The sequence below is a fragment of the Suricata suricatta genome, chromosome X, assembly GCF_006229205.1.
Source record: "Suricata suricatta isolate VVHF042 chromosome X, meerkat_22Aug2017_6uvM2_HiC, whole genome shotgun sequence".
Classification (NCBI taxonomy): domain Eukaryota; kingdom Metazoa; phylum Chordata; class Mammalia; order Carnivora; family Herpestidae; genus Suricata; species Suricata suricatta.
Genome location: NC_043717.1, coordinates 77,192,319 through 77,212,428, shown reverse-complemented (window position 1 = coordinate 77,212,428; position 20,110 = coordinate 77,192,319). Strand labels below are relative to the sequence as shown.

Sequence of the window (20,110 nt, the reverse complement as noted above, 5' to 3'; positions counted from 1 at the left end):
TGAATCAATTAGCATTTTGCATTTTCTTTCATTATCTACTCAAAGTCATGTCTACTGCACCTCTAAACGTTTCATTAAGTCCAATTATACAGCAAACACTCCCAAAATAAACTTAGATTGTATTGTAGTTTCACTTAACAGTATTTATTTATTTTTGAGAAGGAGAGAGGGGCATGGAGAGAGGGAGAGAAGGAATCCCAGAAGACTCCACGCTGAAACCATGAAGACTGACACAGGGCTCCATCTCACTAGTTGTAAAATCCTGACCTGAGCCAAAATCAAGAGTTGGATGCTTAACTGACTGAGCCACCCACCCAAGTTACCCAAAATAGATGTTGTTTTAATCTACTATGTTCTGGGGTTAGTTTTTTTATTTTTATTTTGTTAATGTTTATTTGTTTTTGAGAGAGAGAGACAGACAGAGTGTGAGCAGGGGAGGGGCAGAGAGAGAAGGAAACATTCTCAGAGAATCTGAAGTAGGCTGCAGGCTCTTAGCTGTTAGCACAGAGCCCAACCCAGGGCTCAAACTGACAGACTTAGAGATCATGACCTGAGCCGAAGTTGGGCACTTAACCAACTGAGCCACCAGGCAACTCTCTAGGAGTAGTTTGTTACACAACAATGGATAAATAGAAAAATTCCAAATCATATACATATGAATTTGAAAAATAATATATGTATGTGATTAAACAGTACATAAACATACCTTTTTCAGCCTATCTCTTAATTTAGGCAAATGGGAAGTAAAACTGCCCCTGGAGCAAGTGAGTGGCCTGACAAGACCTCCAGCCAGTGCAGACCACCGAGGCTAGTTTTAACTTAACCCCTGACTTGCACCTGCACAGATGGACCATGGAGTGACCTCTAGAATGACTCATGACAACCTTTATCATAATACTAAAATCTCCACCCAAAGTGGAGCCTCAGCCTCATTACATATCATATAATGTATGCATAGACATGTTTTCTTAAGGTGCATGTGTGACCTTATGCCTGCCTCTACATACAATGACAAGGCTTCCCTATCTAAATATTTATCCTAACCCTAAATAAAAGGATCCCATCAACCTATGCTTGGGGATTCATGGCTTTGGAAGCTATTCCCTTGTGATCTCCTTATTTGCTGCAAATAAAGTTTACTTTGTTCAACAACTCAACCTAGTACAGTTTCTGACTCACCAAGAAGCCAACTCACATTGGTTCTGTTACATGACCACCTCCTTTCCATTGCCTCTCCTATTTCTAATATCTTCTTTTACGTCTCCCAGTCTATCCTCCAGGTCCCTTACTGTCCCAATCCTCCCTCAGTGCCTGCTTTAACCCCCTGGAACATATCTTATCTGGCTCTCACCCACCTGGGTCATCAGTTGAGTAATTTAAATAATTGACTCCTTTTCTTCTTTTTCACCATTCAAAGAGAAAATTAATTTATATAAAACTGTTGCAGGATTTTTTTTACCGTCAACACCCAGGGTTTGTTTTCTTGCCACTTCAAAGAATGAACATATGGACACAAATGAGCAGCAGGCAAAATTTTACTAGAATATAAGTTCAGAAAGGAAGAATAGTAGGAAAGCTCTCCTTACAGAGAGGGGGCGCTCAACAGTGAGTGCCCACAATTAAAAGTAAGGAGCTTTATTTTATAAAGTTCTGGTCCCCCCATCCCTTCCCCCTTGTTCCTTCTCAGTTTATACCCTTACTGGCTGCATAACTCTAGGTGCTGGGTTGCCCATTCCTCATTGGCTCAATTCCATTTCATGAGGGTGGTCTGTGGCCATACCATTCCTTTTTATGGTCTATTACTTATTTTCAGTTAGACCTTTTATCAAATTCCTGAAGTAAACCTGAGTGGAGTAAGTGGTGTCTGTCACATTCTTAAGAGGAACTTTATGCCTGAGGAGCTTTGTTGTGGTCAGAGAGACTCCCAGCATTGTTCCAAATATGTTTTTCTGCACCCTTCCCTCTCTGCCTACTGAATCCTATTTTTTCCTATCATAAAACCACAAGAGACCCCCAAATAGCCAAAACAGTCTTTAGAAAAGAGAACAAAGTTGGAAGGATAGTGTTTCTTGATTTCAAACTATATTACAAATCTATAATAGTCAAAGCAGTCTAGTATTGACAGAAGAACAGACACATAGATTAATGGAAAAGATTAGAGAGCTCAGAAATAAACCCATGCAAAATAATTTGCAAGAAAGGAACCAAGAATATACAATGAGAAAAGGAAAATCTCTTTAACAAATGGTATTCAGAAAACTGAACAATTATATGCAAAATAATGAAGCTGAACCTCTATCTTATACTGTATACAAAAATTAATTCAAAATGGATTAAAGACTTAAAACATAAACCTTGAAACCAAATAACTCCTTGAAGAAAACACAGGAAGTAATCTCCTTGACATTAGTTTTGCCAGTGGTTTTTTGGATTTGACACAAAAAGCAAAGGCAACACAAGCAAAAATAAACAAGTGGGTCTACATTAAACTAAAAAGTTTCTGCACAACAAAGGATACTATCAACAAAATGCAAAGGCCACCTATCAAATGGGAGAAAGTATATGCAAATCATATATCTGATAAGGGGTTAATGTCCAAAATATATAAAGAACACAAACAACTCAATAGCAGAAAATCCTCAAACAATCCAATTTTTTAAAATGGGCAAGCATCTGTATAGATATTTTTTCGAAGAAGACATACAATGGCCAACAGGTATGTGAAAAAATGCTCACTGCCCCAATTTTCAAGAAATGCAAATCAAAGTCACAATGAGATATCACCTCACAGAGTGGTGATTATCAAAAAGACAAAAAATAACACGTGTTGGTGAGGATGTGGAATAAAGGGAACCCTGGTGCACTGTAGGTGGAAGTGTAAATTGGTGTAGCCACTGTGGAAAATAGTGTAGAAATTCCTCAAAAAATTAAAAAATAGAACTACCATATGATCCAGGAATTTCATTTCTTGATATTTATCCAAAGGAAATGAAAACACTATCTCAAAAAGATACAGATACTCCACTTTTCATTGCAGCATTATGTACAATAACCAAGTTATGGAAGCATACTACGAATCCATTGATGGATGAATGGATAAAGAAAATGTGGAAAATGGATACAATGGAATATTATTCAAGCATAAAAAGAAGGAAATCTTGACATTTACAACAACATGGATTGACCTTTAGGGCATTATGCTTTGTGAAATAAGTCAGACAGTCAAAGTCAAACACTGTATGATATGTAAAACCAACCAAACCAATCAACTAACCAACAAATCAAACTCATGAATACAGTGAAATGATTGGTTATTGCCAGAGGCAGAGGGTAGGGGGTGGATGAAATGGGTGAAGGGGGTCAAAAGGTTCAAATTCCCAATTATAAAATAAATAAGTCTTGGAGATGTAATTAATGTACCGCATGGTGACTATAGTTAGTAATACTGTATTGTATATTTGAAAGTTGCTGAGAGTAGATTTGAAAAGTTATCATAAGAAAAACATTGTAACCACATATGGTGATGGATGTTAAGTAGACTTATTGTGATGTTAACTTCACAATATATATAAATATTGAATCATGTACATCTGAAATGAATATAATGTCATATGTCAATTATATCTCAATAAAAAACAAATAATAAATTAACAATCAAGTATTTAATCCAAAAATAAAAATCAAACACTGATCAGGAGCTTGCACTGAAACCTACAATGGGAGGGACCTTACAGATCAATCAGTGGGCTTATTTACTTCTTATTTACTTATTTACTTCCAATTGAGACCCAATAGGGGCAGGTGACTTTGTCAAAGCCCCACAAATAGAGACCTGGGACTAGCTTCCTGACTCTCACAGGTACTGCCAGAGCTGCCCAATAGCAATCCAATCAATACTTGTTTGTTGAATGAATTTGTCATTCAATATGAAGGGGAAAGTCAGACAAAGGCTCCCAGCAACATCCCTTTTAAGTGTAAACTTTCCCACACTTTAATCTGATTAACTAAATGAAAGATTTAAGCTGAGAAAGGTCTTTTGATGATTGTTAATTAAACTCTGGCTGTCAAATAGAGATTTAAACAACTTGATCCCACACAAGTGAATCCTCAGTTCAACATTAAATTGATACATGTAACTCCACCTCCTATTTGTTCTTCATCAAGCCTCTAATTGGCAGCAATAACAGTGTGAGCCAAGGAAGAACCCATGGGAAGATTGCCTAGTGATAAGAGTGGGCTTTAGCACACCTATATCCTTAGCTCTGTGACCTTGGGCCAGTCTTTCAGCATTCTGGAGCTTATTGCTACCTCATGGGGTTGTCGTGAGGATTAAATGAGATCGCACATACAAAACACATAGTGCATGTTTGGTATACAATAACTGGTCAATAGTTATTCTCTGGCATCATCATCATCATTAGAATAATACCAATTGTTGAAACAGAAATGCTCCCAGTGGTTTTCAGTAGTTTTCAGAACAAGGACCTATTACAGCAAGGAGCCATTATTTATTTATAGCATGATGGATTAAAAACAGCAGGTTAATAGTAGAAAGACCTGCATTCAAATTTCAGCCCTGACATTTTGTAGCTGTGCATTTGGGGGCATGCTGGTTAATGGATGAATAAAAATATTTTTCTCCATAACATTATTGAGAAAATTAGGTGAAGTGATACACACAAAGCATTTCACACAACAGGCTGCACTCAATGTAATTTGTGTTTGTAGGTAGCCGGCCCAGTTACCTAGAGCGTCTTTAGGGAGGGTGCCCCAGACTCGACTTCCGAGACGGACGGAGAGACCCATTCAACTTGACAAAGGCCTGCAACAGAGGCTACCCAAAGGCCTTGTGTGTGCTCCCAGAGTTTCCTCTCTGAGGCCCATTTTCCTTTGTTCTTTCATCATTTCCTCTCATTCTTGCCAGTTCAAAGCCTTTTAAGGTGACTTGGTGACTCGGGTTTTAGACTTTATGGGTTCAGTTTCCAGGCATTTCCTGTTACCTTTCCTCTCTATCAGTTTCCTTCTTTATGGGCAGTCTGTTTTCTTTTGCTCACCACAGCACAATGAGACAGCTTAATACATTCTCATGTCCACAGAGGGGCAGCAGAGTGTGGTAGAAACTGTCCTGGCCTGGGTATCAGGACAGCTAGCTGTGTTTTAATTTTCCTAAATTTGCTTGGGCACATTAAGTCCTTACCCTGAGCCTCGGTTTCTCTATTTGTACAGAAAGAGAGCATTGAACTAGACTGATGAGCAACCAGAGGCCCCAGATACCTACCTAGACACGTGCTGTGACCCACCTACCTTTGTGATGAAGCCTTTCATCTTATTTCATGTTTATCTCTTGTGTTCTTAAAAAAAACAGAGGATAAACCAGTCTACTTAAGGCAGCCTTCCTGGAGGAGAGGAGCCTTTTATTATCACTCCTGGGAGTGAGGGCTAGGGGTTGGCCCATGGGATTGAGAAAAGCAATTCATTCATTGGGCAACATCAGCCAGAATGCCCTGGGCAGCCTGTCTTCTGGAGAGCTCCTGGCTCAGATGTTGCTTAAGATTTTTCAGTTGCCCTCCAAACTCACAAAAAGAGGAGTTTCCATCCAGAAAAGCTGGGCTAAGTTGGAACAGACAGGAGAGGATCAGTGAGTCAGGGAGCAACTTCATTCAACCGTTTATCCCTGGTGCCTGGCGTGTGCTTGGCACTCTCTAAATGTTGCACAGAGTGGAATAAACAAACTGTAAGGTGTCTCTGTTGCTATCTTATTATGTGACCATAGCCAAGTCATATCAGCTTCTTATTTTTGTGTCTTTTATTGAAATATATTTGACTTATAACATTGTATAAATTTAAGGTGTACAACATGTTAATATGATACATTTAACATATTGTCATATGATTGCCACTGTAGTGATAATTAGTACCTCTATCATATTGCATAATTATTTCTTTTAGTGGCAGAATAATTAAGTTCTGGTCTTTTAGCAAGGTTGAGGATTATAATACATTATTATTATCTATATTCACTATACTGTGCATTAGACCTCTAGGGTTTATTTACTGCCTGCTGCAAATTTGTACCCTTAAACAACATCTGTCTGATCTCCCCACCCCCAGCCTCTGGTAGTCACCATTTTACTCTATTTTGGATGACTTTGGCTTTTTAAGATTCCTCATATACATTTCACTTCTTTCTTTATTATTATTTAATTTTTTTAATATTTATTTACTTTTGAGAGAGAGAGAGAGAGAGAGAGAGAGAGAAAGAGAGTTTGCAATTCAGGGAGGGGCAGAGAGAGAGGAAGACACAGAATCAGAAGCAAGCTTTAGGCTCTGAGCTGTTAGCACAGAGCCTGATGCAGGGCTCAAACCCAGGAACCCTGAGATCATGACCTGAGCCGAAATTGGATCTTAACCAACTGAGCGCCCCCCCCCACCTCACGCCCCTACATTTCACTTCATTAAACCTAGCTCCCCATGACTAAAATGAGGTTGATTTTATCTACTTTCAGGGATTGTTTTGGCGATGAAATGACAAAGTGCGCAGAAATGTACTTTATGAAAACAATGCGCTACAGGCATAGGGGGTAGAAGATGAGAAAGCTTATCTACTGTTAGATTCCTCCCCCCAAGACATATGATTTTAGTGACTGAACTTCAGTGCCAGGTTTCTCACTGACCATCTTCTCTTAAAAATAGTGAGGAAGTTAAAGTAATGAGATTCTATACATCCCATTGGATGCTAAGCTATTTTCATTTCGAATAGAAAAAAAAAATGATGGTGCTTATAAACATTTCTGCTGTTCCTGAAATAACCAGCATGAGAAAAGTGTGCTTACCCCTGGAAGAGTCAATCCCTAAGGTCACTTCCAGCCTGATGACTCCAGACAAGACTCTAAGAAGACCTCAGAGGGCAGATTCTCTCTTTTACTTGGCCTTATTTCCCCACTTAACGCCTTGCAGAGTCTAGCCAGCTCACTCACTCAAACAGTGAAAGCAGACTTGTGAACTGGTTTTCTGTACATCAGACCACCACGAGATGGCAGTGAAGTCAAGTGAATTCATTCTGTTCTCTGCTGCTTTCCCAGAGAGTTCAGCCTCTGGTGCTCAGGTCAAAGAATATGATTCACGCTTAATTCCTTGCTTCCATTTCCTCCACTCAAATTTCCTTCTATAAACCTCAATATTAGTCTTCCTTGTTGCCCTTAATTTTAGTGTGTGTCTTTCCCTGGCTGCTCTGGAATGATACAGTATCATAAGCCTTTCTTTAGAAACAGAAACCATTTGTAAATAGGGGTGTTAGTACTGCAACACCCATTTTCACAGGGCTTTTGCAAGGATGAAATGAAATGATGTACTTAAAATTTAGTATAGGGCCTGAACTCAATAAATGTTAACAATGGCTGCCATTATTAGTATTATTATTCTTATACATTAGACTGACCCAGGTTATTTCATAAGTGAAACAGATTTCAAAGGCAGGAACCAGAAAGAAAATGAGGAACAATTCTTGCACACTTCCTAGGGGCAATTCTCCATCAAGGTTAGAGTTACAAGGGTGGAAATATATGTCTTTCTGCTATGTTGTTTGACTTTTTCAAATAATCTTTACCAAGCCCCACCCAGGTGAACTGGGAGAAATTGCATACAAATGTCTCTTTCAAGAGAAAGTCCCTAGCATTGCATCAAGCATACTGTAGGTTCTCAATAAAAGTTGGACTTTTCATCTAAAAGCTAGACAAGTTTGAGCTAATGTTATGGTCTCATTCAGGTGCTTCCCCACTGGACTGTGTGCTGCAATCATTTGGGCCCACTTCCCAGAGATCATAATTCTATAGATCTGGATCAGAGCCTGGAAATCTCTATTTTATTTATTTATTTTTTAAATGTTTTATTTATTTTTGATACAGAGAAAGACAGAGCATGAGAGGGGGAGGGGCAGAGAGAGAGAAGGAGACACAGAACCGGAAGCAGGCTCCAGGCTCTGAGCTAGCTGTCAGCACAGAGCCTGACGCGGGGCTTGAACCCATGAACGTGAAATCTGACCTGAGCCAAAGTCGGAGGCTTAACCGACTGAGCCACCCAGGCGCCCCAGGAAATCTCTATTTTAAAGCTCTCTGTATTTTAAGGCTCTCTCTAGACATTTGTAGGAAGTAGTAGACTAGTTGAAAAGTGTTTAGCTGGGAGGAAAAAGAGCCAAGGTGTATTGATCATTCTAGGTGTTGTGCTGAGTGTTTTATATGTAGCATATCATTTGACCTTCACAGGTAATCTGTGAGGTGGGTAGTGTCACTTCCATTTTACCCACAGGAGGGCTGAAACTCAGAAATGTTAAATCACTTGCCTACTGGTTCAGTTTGTAAATGACAGGTCATGGTTGTAAACACCATTCTCTGTAATTCTCATCCAGGATCTTGTCCATGCACCACATGACTTCTGAGCACATATGCACCAGGCCCAGTCTCAACTCTCTGGCTAAGTGGCAATCTTCATCAAATACTTCTCTGTCTACTCAATGGCTTTCTCTATAACAACATTCCTGCCTCTAGCTGGGACTTGATGAATGAATAAAACAAACAAAAGAAGATTAAATGAAATAATGGATAGAAAAAGTGCCTCGTACATTGTAAGGTGCTGTACACATATTGGTTGGTATTGACACGCATTATTTAACATATTTGTGGCATTAGCTGTTACCTAGAGATACTGGGCCTGAGAAGTATATATACACAAAAGTGTATAACAGTAGAGCAGTGACATGGCACACAGCAGGTGGTGTGCGCCCCTGCTCCTTTCTCTTTCTTTTTTTTTAAGTTGCCTATAAATATTTTAATCTTTTTATTAATTGATTTTGAGAGAGAAAGAGAATGAGTGGGGAAGAGGCAGAGAGGGAAGGAGAGAATCCCAAGCAGGCTCCATGCTGTTAGTGCCAAGCCTGACATGAGGCTTTATCTCACGAATGGGGAGATCATGACCTGAGCTGAAATCAAGAGTAGGTCACTTAACCGACTAAGCCATCCAGGTGCCCCTGCAGGCTCCTTTCTCTTTCTTGACTTCGTCTTCGCTGTAGAGGCTGTAGTGGCTATGGTTCAGTCTCACTGGAAGGGAACACTCAAGATGATCAAATCTTCTCCGGGAAGGCACTTACCTAGAGGATGAGACCATCCCTGGTTAGTGTGCAGTTGAGGCTCTGACCACCCTGGAAGTAGCTGGCCCCATGCTTGGAGGAAAAGTCTGTGGTTCCCTGGCCTGTGCTCGGAAAGTAAGAAGACAGACTCCCAAGGTGCCCAAACAAGAGAAACATAAGAAGACAGGCCAAGCCAAGTGGTGGATGCAGTACAACCAACAATTTGCCAATGTTGTGCCCACCTTTGGCAAGAAGAAGGAACCTAGTGACAACTCTTAAGTCTGTGTTAATCCTGGATTTCCCCAATAAAGCCACTTAGTTCAGTCAGAAAAAAAAAAAGCATGTAACAGTCACTCAATAAGCATATTATGGACACTTACTGTATATAAAATACTGAATGAGACACTGTACATAATTTTAAGAATTCAAGAATATGGTCTCCGAGAAGCATATATATATGTGCCCATATAGATATTATAGATATTATATAAACATATATATTATATCTATATATATACCTATATACATATACAGACATGTAACAAATACAACCATAATAATATCAATCCAAATCATTATGACTTCAATAACCAAAAAGGATAAATACTGCTAAGGTTCATGAGAACTCTAGAATCTATCTTCTTTTAGTGTAAATTTTCATCTGTATTATACAAAACAACCACAGACCCGCTCTCCATATTCTGGAAGATACTGCATACCACTCCCTTAATCTGTCTCACTTTCTGTGGCCAAAATGAAATTTGAAAAATGCGAATATTACATCATTCCCATTCTTTAGCAATGGTTCCCATTGCCAGCAGGATAAAGTCTCCTTATGCATAGCCTATACGGACCTTGGCCATTGCTTCCATTAACACTCAAGCTCTTCCTTTTGCCCATCCACCCTCAAAATACCATGTTCTTTCTAACCTTTGCAGCCTTGCATGTGTTGTGTCCATTGTTAGGAATACCCTTCCCCCCTTCCTCAGCTAGTTAACTTCCTGCTTTTTCTTGAAAACTCCTTGCCCTCTTTGAACTGAATTTGATGCCCTACATCTATATCTTTGTACCATTCTATGTTATAGCACTTGTCATAATAATATTCTGTTTACTTGTTCTACTTATGTCTCTGGCTCCCTTTTCCTCAATCTAGTTTGTTGATCTTACCTATGTGACAACAACATATTTAAGGAGCTCACCACAGTGACTATTAGCTGAAGAAGTTCAAGAGGATGCAATCAGAAATCATTGAGCAGATGCTAGATGAGAGAGGCCAATTTCTTAGAGTGCTCATGCTGAATCAAACAGGTCCAAATACTTGGTTGGCTGGTTTTTGACCAGTCTCTTTGGGGTAGAGTACCTGTCTTAGTCCGTTTGGACTGCTGAGAGAAATGCCAACGGCTGGGTTGCTTATAAACAACAGAAATGATTTTCTCACAGTTCTGGAGGCTAAGAAGTCCAAGGTTAAGTTGCCAGCAGATTTAGTGTCTGGCAAATTCTTTCTTCCTGATTCACCTCACTTTGCAATCTTCTCACTGTGTCCTCACATAGCAGGAGGGGGCATGGGAGCTCACTTTCATAAGGGCACTATCCCATTTATTAAGACTCCACCTCATGACCTAATAAATTCCCAAAGGCTCCACCTCAAAATATTATCACATTGGGCATTAGGATTTAACATATAAATGTGGGGGTTCACATTCCATCTACAGCAATTCCCAAAGCTCTTCTGAAAAGCTGCTTCAAGTGTTGTTTGATGGAATATATATAGAAAAACAGAGTGACACGAAGGTTTATTCAGGGGCAGGTGGGGGTCAGTCTTGAGAAAGACCCAGAAGCACAATTTAAGTTGTCCTGAGACATGATTCCTCTCTATCCCCTATTGAAGAAAAAGATGAGCAGATTAGCTAAATCTTGGGATAGCTGTGCAACAAATAATATAAATAGGGAAGACTGGTTGGCAACATATGTGGGTCAGTCAGAAGCAAATGCTTAATAATGCTGGGCAAGATTTCAGTGGAAGGGCTTTACTTGGCAGAACTATAAGAGAAAAAAATCAACCATATCAGGGCATCTCTGTCACCATGAGGATTTGACTCTTTATTGAGTGCTACCCTGACTTTCTAGGAAGTGACTAGAAATAGTGGCTACTGACAACAACATGTTTACCTGAACTACTGAAGTATTTTCAAAGGAGATATTTTGGCCTTTGTCTGGCAAAGGAGCCTGACAGGGTTCTGGAATCTTTAGTAAGTTCTGGGCCTTCAATCTGGGGTCCTGTTGATACTCATGCCCAGCCTGGAGAGTAAGAAGAAAGCTGTCCTCATGGCTTTGACTATCTTTTTACCAGGGGCTATGGTAGGATGTTGGGGGGTAGGGTGTTTGAAAATTGCCCATGAATTCATTGACTTTGCTTTATCTTTTACAATTATTCATCTGAGCTGAACCTAGCAGAGAAAGTTCTCTCCTCATTTAGCTTGCCTGCATTGAAAATCTTTTTATGCTGCTACCTATGGAGACCCTATAGTTAGTAGTATCTCTCTGAACAGATGGGACCACCAACTTCTTCCAAACCCTTGCTGCCTGCTTAACACAAAATGCAAGTCCCTATGGCAAAAATACATTGAATAAGCAAATATAAACCTTAGCCCTCCCCACTCCCAACCATGAACCCAACCAGGGGGTTGCAGCCTTGCTTTAATACAATTAGATGGTGCTAAGTGAATAGGAGCGGCTGATTTTCCTGAGCTGGGTCTGCTTTGGGAAAAACTCCACTTTTATTAGGAAGAGATCTGTTGAAGAGCTCAACCTTTCTACTCAGTCCCTATGCACCAGGTTCTCTAGTGTTCTAATTTTATAGTAATGTTTTCTAAACTCCTGCTGTCTTTCTTTTTTTCCTTTTCTACCTAACTCCATTGGCTTTCCTTTAGACTCTTTCTTTTCTTTAATCTCTCTCTAATTCTTTTCCTTTCCCTCCATAGAATTCCAAAGGAATACTTTTTTAAATTTTTTTAACATTTATGCTTTTTTTTGAGAGACAAAGAGACAGAGCATGAGCACGTGAGGAGCAGAGAGAGAGAGAGAGAGAGAGAGAGAGAGAGAATCTGAAGCAGGCTCCAGGCTCTGAGTTGTCAGCACAGAGCCTGATGCAGGGCCCTGAACTCATGAACTGTGAGATTATGACCTGAGTTGAAGTTGGACACTTAACTGACTGTGCCACTCAGGCACCCCAAAATTCCAAAGGAATCTTAAAATATCTCTGTGCAGCTGAGATGATTGTTCTCAGGGCCAGTGCAGGCAGCCTGGTTTCCTATGAAGCCTGCAAAGGCCCCGCAGGTTACCCCTAGACAGACATCCTACATATCTTTTCTGTCTTTCTATTCTGGAGGGTGAGGTTAAGGACAATATGCTTGTTCCCATTGCAGGTCCTCCTTTACCTTGGGATCACTTCTTCTTTTATTTTGCCTATAAGGCTCAAGCAGTGTCTCTTAAGTTCCCTGGTTATTGGAGTAGATTAGATGATAAAACAAGTGTCAGTATTGTTCTCCTTGCATTCTACCTGAACCCCCTCCCCAAATCCTGACTTCATGAGCTCTTAAAATTTGGATGTCACTTTTGTATAGTAATATAGTCTGCAGTCCATACCCCTGAGCTGCTTACATTGTTAAATAGCTCTATCCCTTCCTGTACTACCCCAAAGCTCCAAGCTACTTCATAGTTCTTATCCCTTCCATTAGCCTCTTTCTCACCACATATCCAAGGCTCCTTAACTCCTTACCTCAGATCCTTTTTCTGGAGCATTAGCTCCCAGAATTAGACTTTTGACAACACTTGCATCAAAGCAAAACTTATATATCTGAAAGTTCCATTTCATGTCATCTAGTCCTAGTCAGCATGGGAAGTGTTAATGATGATTATGTACTTGCTATGTTCTTGCTTTACTGTCTCTTCTTCAAAATTTTCAGGGACCAAGGCTTCCATCAGATGATTTTGTAAAAGAGAAAGCTTGAGAAACCCAATAGACAGACTTACCTCACTCTTTTTAAATGACGAGTTTAATAAGGCAGATTAAGATTCATAGCAAAATTGAAGGGAAGGTGCAGACATTTCCCATATGCTCCCTGCCCCCATGTATGTATAGCCTCTCCCATTATCAACATCCCCTACCAGAGTGGTATGCTTGTTACAACTGATGAGCTTACATTGACACACCATAGTCACCTAAAGTCAATAGTTTACATTATGGTTCACTCTTGGTGGTATATATTCTATGCACTTGCACAAATGTATATTGACATGTACCCACCATTATACTATTATACTCACTGCTCTACCAACACTCCATGCCCTGCCTTTTCATCCCTCCCCATGCCTTCCAACTCATGGCAAAATCCTTATGCAGGTTTTTGTGTGGACATAAGTTTTAAACTTCTTTGGGTAAATACTAAAGAGCATGATTGCCAGATCATAAGGTAAAAGTACCTTTAGTTTTATAAGAAATTGTCAGACTGTATTCCAATGTGGGCTCACTTATTTTTATGCCTTTTCCCTCTTTTTTCCAAGCAGGGCTCTTTCTTTTGGATTAGTTCTCTAGCATCCTTGGCTTCTAAGCTGGCATTCTGAGCATGTCCCCTGCAGAGAATGCCTCTCCATTAGGCTATTTCCTACTGATTCCCAATCCTGATGCCCACGACAATGCTAAGACCTACCAAAAGCATCAGCTTGTGGCTAACACCTCCCAGTAGTTCATAATGATGCATTTGTAGTTGGCCAGACATCATGTCCCTTAAGGACATAAGACTGGAGCTCTATGGAGGGGGGTCAGTTTAAGTAGCAGCCAGTGACAATTTGTTCTTCAAATAGCAGAGGTATAATGATATAACTTAATGCTGAATCAAAGAAAATAGAGTCAAACTCCAAACCAATTTGATTTGCGACTTGGAATAAAAGCAACGTGTCTTGATTTAAATGTCAGGCCCACTGCTGAGTGATGATTTAATAACTTTTATGAGGGATCTTGTCACAGCAAATTCAACACTGGAATAGAATGACTCACAGATAGAGTGTTAGAAATTATACAGAAGAGCACAAAAATGAACAGGCTTAGCTCAGGGAACCTAGAAACTTTGCATAACACTAATTTGCAGTTAGGAACTCTTCACCCACCCCCCATCCTACCACCTAATCTTTTTTTAAACAGATACATATGCTTGAATGTAGAGAAAATCCCCCAGGTGTGATGCCAGCTTACTGCATTATCTTCTGAGAACACAGGCTCTTGAACGATTGTAGTATGGAGGCTCAGAATTGGTGCAATCTAAAAGGCAAGGCAGCAGGGATCCTGCTACTACTGAAAAAGACTTCAAGAACTCATCTGGTCTTTATTGCTCTGTCTTTAGACAGGTACTTAATTATTTTCTCCCATTTTAGGGGTGAGAACGTTGAAACCCAGTTGGGCCAAGAAATTAATTCAAAGACTCTAGTCTTCTGACTCTCAGGGAATCAGTGCTTTCTTCTGAATATATATCTCTATTTGTGAGATCTCTCTCTTTGACTTTCCCCAGCTTCCTTGGGCTAGCATACTAGACTATTCAAAGCTGACCATACTGCAGTTCCAGTCAGCTCTGCAGGTCAGTACGTCAATGCACAGATGTTCTTAAGGGAGAAGCTTCCATTCTGCTGGACTAATTGTTCAGTCATCAAGATTCATTTTGGAGGTCATTCAAAGTATAGATATCTGGTATTTGCCTACATGAGAGTTGCTTAACATCAAAAATATTGACGTTTTTGGCCAGATTATTTTCTGTTGTGGGAGGCTGGTTTATGTATTGTTGGATGTGTACCAGTATCCCTGTCCTCTGGTTAACTGGTCTCTTCCTATAGTGTATAACTGCCTCCAATCTCTTTTATACAGAGATTTTACGTTAATCTTCCCAAATTATACCTCTAAGTCAGTCATTCTTAATGGAAAGAAATCCACCACATTCTCACTATCAGGGATGCTTGACAATGTCTGTTAATATTTCTGGTTTCTACGACTCAAGGGGGAGGGAAAAGTTGCAGACATCTAATCGGTAGAGGCCATGGTGCTACAACACACAAGACAATCCTCTCCACTCCACCCCACTTCACCCCCATACAACAAAGATTTTTTTGGCCCCAAATATCAATAATGCCAAGGCTAAGAAACTGTTTTCTATCATGTTATCCTCTGATCATAAAATTTCCATTGTTCCCCATTGCTTGAGGGAAAGATGCCAGATATCATGACCTCTCCTGGCCTAGATTCAGCTTATTATTTGCCAACTGTAGCTTCTTTTTCTGAAGCAACTCTGAATGGAGTACTCTTTCTGAAGACTGTGGTCAACATTCCCACTTACATAACTTTGTTCACACCACTCATTCCCACTTCTCAGAATGCCCACTTCCCACTACTAAAATCAAGTTGAAATGCTATGTTCTCTATAAAGCATTACCTGAGCACTTGCAATGAGCAGTGGATGCAGTATGTAAGTGATGAATCACTAAACGTTGAATTCTACTTCTGAAACCACTATTTCACTGTATGTTAACTAACTAAAATTTAAGTAAGTACACACACACACACACACACACACACACACCCCACAAATGTTATTTGAACCTGAATTCTCCCAGATACAAATGATTCTTCTTTTCCTAGATATTCCTGTAGAATTTCTCATATGTCTCTTGAAGTATTTATCGCATTCATGGAAGAACGGACATTTTGAATTGGAAGGGGATTTTAAAAATCTCTCCAGCCAAATTCCCTTCACTTAAAGAGAAGGAAATTGAGATCCAGAAAGTTGAAATGATCAATTGAAGGCATTATACTTTGGACTTGTCACTTGTATCCTTGGCTCCATTCTCCTGGTATGGTTGAAATAGGTGACCATGGATGTTCAGTTCTGGTACTCACATCTGAACACTTGTAACTTGGTAAAGTAACTTATCTTTCTGAGACTCCATTTTCTCAGCTTAAGGAAAATAATTATGGCTGTTGTGAGAATATGTATTCAAAATGTATGACTCATAGTAGGAACTTAATATATATTTGTTAGATGAATAGAAGAATCAACAGTGCTTCAAGTACTAGGATTTAGAGATTGGTGATGGTTCATGGGACTTCACTAAAAGGCAATTGGAGTAAAAAGGTGGTAACTCATTGTCACTGCTCCCTATTTTGCATCTATAGAGCATAAGAACAGTGTCCAAGCTTTCTGTGGAGTAGGTGAATATTGACAGCAGCTCTCAACTTGAAGCTGTAGTTCTTGGAAGGTTTGCTTCCTCCCACATCCCCTTTGCAATGCTAGTGATATAACTTCTTAATTTCTACAAGCAGATAATAGGGATGATTGCGGAGAGAGGTTTGGATAGAAGATGTATTTCCTCTATTTCTCCCTGGCTCCCTGTGTGGCAGCAGCCTGTAGCTTAGGTGCTGCTCAGTGACCTAATAAGAGTCTCTGTGACTCTGCGAAAGGAAACTCTGAATGCATTTGGTGTGGCAATGGGTGCTGAATCCTAGCCCAGTGATACCTGGTTCTGACTGACTTCAATAAAGTTTACTGAAGCTCTTCTAGCTAGGTATTCACTCTGGAGTTGCCCACTCTGTCAGCTTTCTTCCTGCCTAGGGCTTTGAGGTAATGGCATGCTATGCATTTATTCCTTTCATTTACAGAAACAAGTCTTTCCCTGATCCCTGGGTGCATGTATCTAATAAAAATATCCCTGCTACTCTAATGGGGGGATGACTTGACAAGCAACCAAAGAAACAGAATGATACTTCTGATGCTTTGTCTGGACTAGATTGAGCATGCCAGAGAGGAGGGAGTTGCCTGACAGTTGGTCCACCTCAGAGCTGTGAGCACAGGAGATTTCAGTTGGAGGGGTTATAGGAGAGGCTCAGGTGAATCTATCACAAATTAATTTAGGAGCCCCCTCTTTAGAGTTTATAGGTCAAGGATCCTATAAAGGGAAAATGGCTTTTGAGAGGATGAAAAAGAAAACAGTAGAAGGCAGAGTACCAGAGAGTAGCGAGACTTGGTCTGGGTCTTTGCCTCTACCTTTCCATTTCTGGGAGAGTTCCTAAGGCTATCAACTAAGCCTCACATTCCTGTCTGTGAACTGGGTACAGTAAGAGATGCAGTATTCTTTTTAAGGATGGTAGAAGTGAAAGACTTCCTCATCTCTAGAGTTTTCACCTTGTGAAACCCAAAGCATCTTATAAAACCTCCTACATTTAGTAAAGGAGTGAGTATGTGTGTATGTCTAAGGGAAGGTGTGACAAGGTGGTTGGGGAAAAATTATTGGTTGCTTGCCTCAATATGGCATTCTACAGTTTACTCTTCCCAAAGTCCCACCACTAATTGTTTATGTTGAGGCCACTTTGTAGATAGTTAGATTTTCTATAAGAATGGTTCTCTTTCAAATTCACTCCATCTATCTAAGGATTGCATTATTTCCATTACCTACTGTAGTCTGGCTTTCACTATAATTTTCAGTGGGGCCTGGGAATTCAGGGAGTTATATGACTGCCTCCATCTGTAGTTAGGACTAACTTTCTGCAAGACTGTGAAGTAGGTGAAGCATCACTTTCTCATTACCACTCTGGAATTTCCTGTCACTGGCATCTATTCCAATTTCTGGAGTCTTGTTTGCTTAAGCACTTGACTTTTAGCAATTAATTTTTACCCTGTTCCCTTATAATTAATAGTTCTCCTTTCATTGGGCATTGACATTTTCTGAGGGAAAATTCTCTGAGAAAGCACAAATACTTCAAAGGACAGAATCTACTTCTGATAGGATGGCAGGTGTTGGAGGATGTTTTTGAACAGGTGACCCTTCCTATTACCCTTCAAATTGAAACTGCTGCCTTACAAGCTTGGCCTTGATTCCAATGCATATTTCTTCCCTTGATGCTGCAAGGGTAGGTTAAGATAAAGACATGCAGTAAGGAGCAAGGGATTTTTATTTATTTATTGCCTGCCAAATCTTATGATGATGCAGAATATGATTATTTTGAAATAGTCTATGCACTGTGTGTGGTAAAAAGAAAATGTAGAGCTGTAAAGATTAACCAGTGTTTATACCCTGACTCTATCTCTGCCTAGCTGTGTGATTTTTCACAATTAACTGAACCTGTGCCTCAGCTACCCCATTTAATATAAAGCAGAGATAATAAGGGTGCCTATCTCATATAGTTACTGTAATGATCAATGAGATGTATGTCTAAGGAGTTTAGTGTAGTTCTTGACACGTGATTAAGTTGTTATTGTCATCATTTTCATTAGCATCACAGTGACCATTACCACCCACACCACACCCAGGTTCTTACTCTAACAGAATAAAATTTTGTAACTTCTTTCTAAAGCAAATACCAGCCATAAGCAAAGGAGGAAAAGGACAAAACAGGAAGCCAAGTTGTATTTGCTGTTTAATATTGTCACATTAACCCTAACATCCCAAAGAGAATATATGGGAAAATAATCCAACCCTTATGTCTCTGTCCCTATTTCTACAGGTACCTGTCGGCTTGGCTGGGCCTATTACTGTGCTGGAGGTGGAGCAGCTGCAGCCATGTTGATCTGCACTTGGCTCTCCTGTTTTGCTGGAAGAAACCCCAAGCCTGTTATATTGACAGAGAGCATCATGAGGAACACCAATTCTTATGCCATGGAGCTTGACCATTGCCTCAAACCTTGAGTTTTGGCAGAAGATTGGAGAAGGTGGGAAAGAGAAGGGAAGAGAGCCTTGAAAAGAGGCACTAAGACTAGGCCACTTGCTACCCACCTGCTAGTAGTGTAGCCTAGTGTTTGCATGCTTTTGAACTCACTGTTTGTTCATTTTCACTTTTGTTTAAGCCAGTGCGTCAGCAGCTATTTACAGAATTCATCAAGAACTGTGATTCCCTCAAATGTTTACCTAGCTAGTGAGTACCCACTAGCCCTCAAGTCCCAAAGTGCTCCTTTATGCAAAATAAGAAGATCCTCACCTGAAAGGTAACTTCACAATCAAGCTGCTCTTCAGAGTTCTATAGCTCCTGTCTATCATTTAAAAGCTGTATAAGAACCTGTGTGCAGGGAAGGACTAGGAGATGGACAGGGCTGGTTCCTACCACTCCACTTATATGGCCCTCCCTCTGGTATTTATTGCCATCTCCAAATATCATGGAGTGCCACTGCTCAAATTTTTGTGACCTTCTCAGGACTATATCTTGACTCTTTTGGCTTCTCTTCCTTTCCACTTGTGGGGAAGCTTATGGGGAGGGTGACTCCCAGTGAAGAAAACACTAATCAAGTATGTTTGCATATAGTCCAAGACCCCATCCTTATTATGCTTTACAATATTAATAAGAGTTCATTTAGTGTTCTGGCTGGGTGACTGGCATCAAAATAGTGGCAGGAATTCCCTACTCCCTTACAGATTCAGAAATGGTGGTCATCCAATGTTCTTGAGCAGAGGTTAGCATTTGTTGTACCCTCAATAAACATGGATTCACAATGATGATGACAAGGATGTTTCTGCTGGCTCCTTATTGAAATTTCTATTCAAGTTTGTCTTTATTGACTAGGAAATCCACAGTGACCTTTTGCCCATATAGTCATTCTTAGCATGATATAAGTTGCTCTGCCTGTTTCAAAGAATGCTCATCAAGTGCTTTCCTCTCCATCTGGGGTGAATTAGACATGAAAGAACATAGCTCTGGTGTCACCTACGGCTGATGTGTTTTTAGGGTTGGCCTCCATCCCATCTGTGCTCAAGGTTGACAGATGTTGTAGAAGAACTTGGTATCTCCCAGGGACAGAATTTATCTACTTCTACCCCCCCCCCATGACAGCCATTAATTCAGGCCAGCTCCATTGTTCCATAACAATAGCTTTAGGGATGAGGGGGGTCCTGAGACCGAATAGCCCAGCTCATCTGTTTCTATTCTTAACCACTCCGCAGTGGTTTGGGTACAGCCTTACT

General features: G+C 40.2%; 1 protein-coding gene across 1 annotated transcript in view; it reads left to right on the top strand.

The window, feature by feature from the left end:
• LHFPL1 (LHFPL tetraspan subfamily member 1) overlaps positions 1-19,098 on the top strand; it is a 41,701-nt gene extending 22,603 nt beyond the window's left edge. Inside the window, exon 3 of the mRNA XM_029930391.1 lies at positions 18,663-19,098. Within this exon, the coding sequence (XP_029786251.1) occupies positions 18,663-18,844 (182 nt within the window). The 3' untranslated portion in view covers positions 18,845-19,098. The remainder of the gene's footprint in view (positions 1-18,662) is intronic.
• Positions 19,099-20,110: the final 1,012 nt, after the last annotated feature.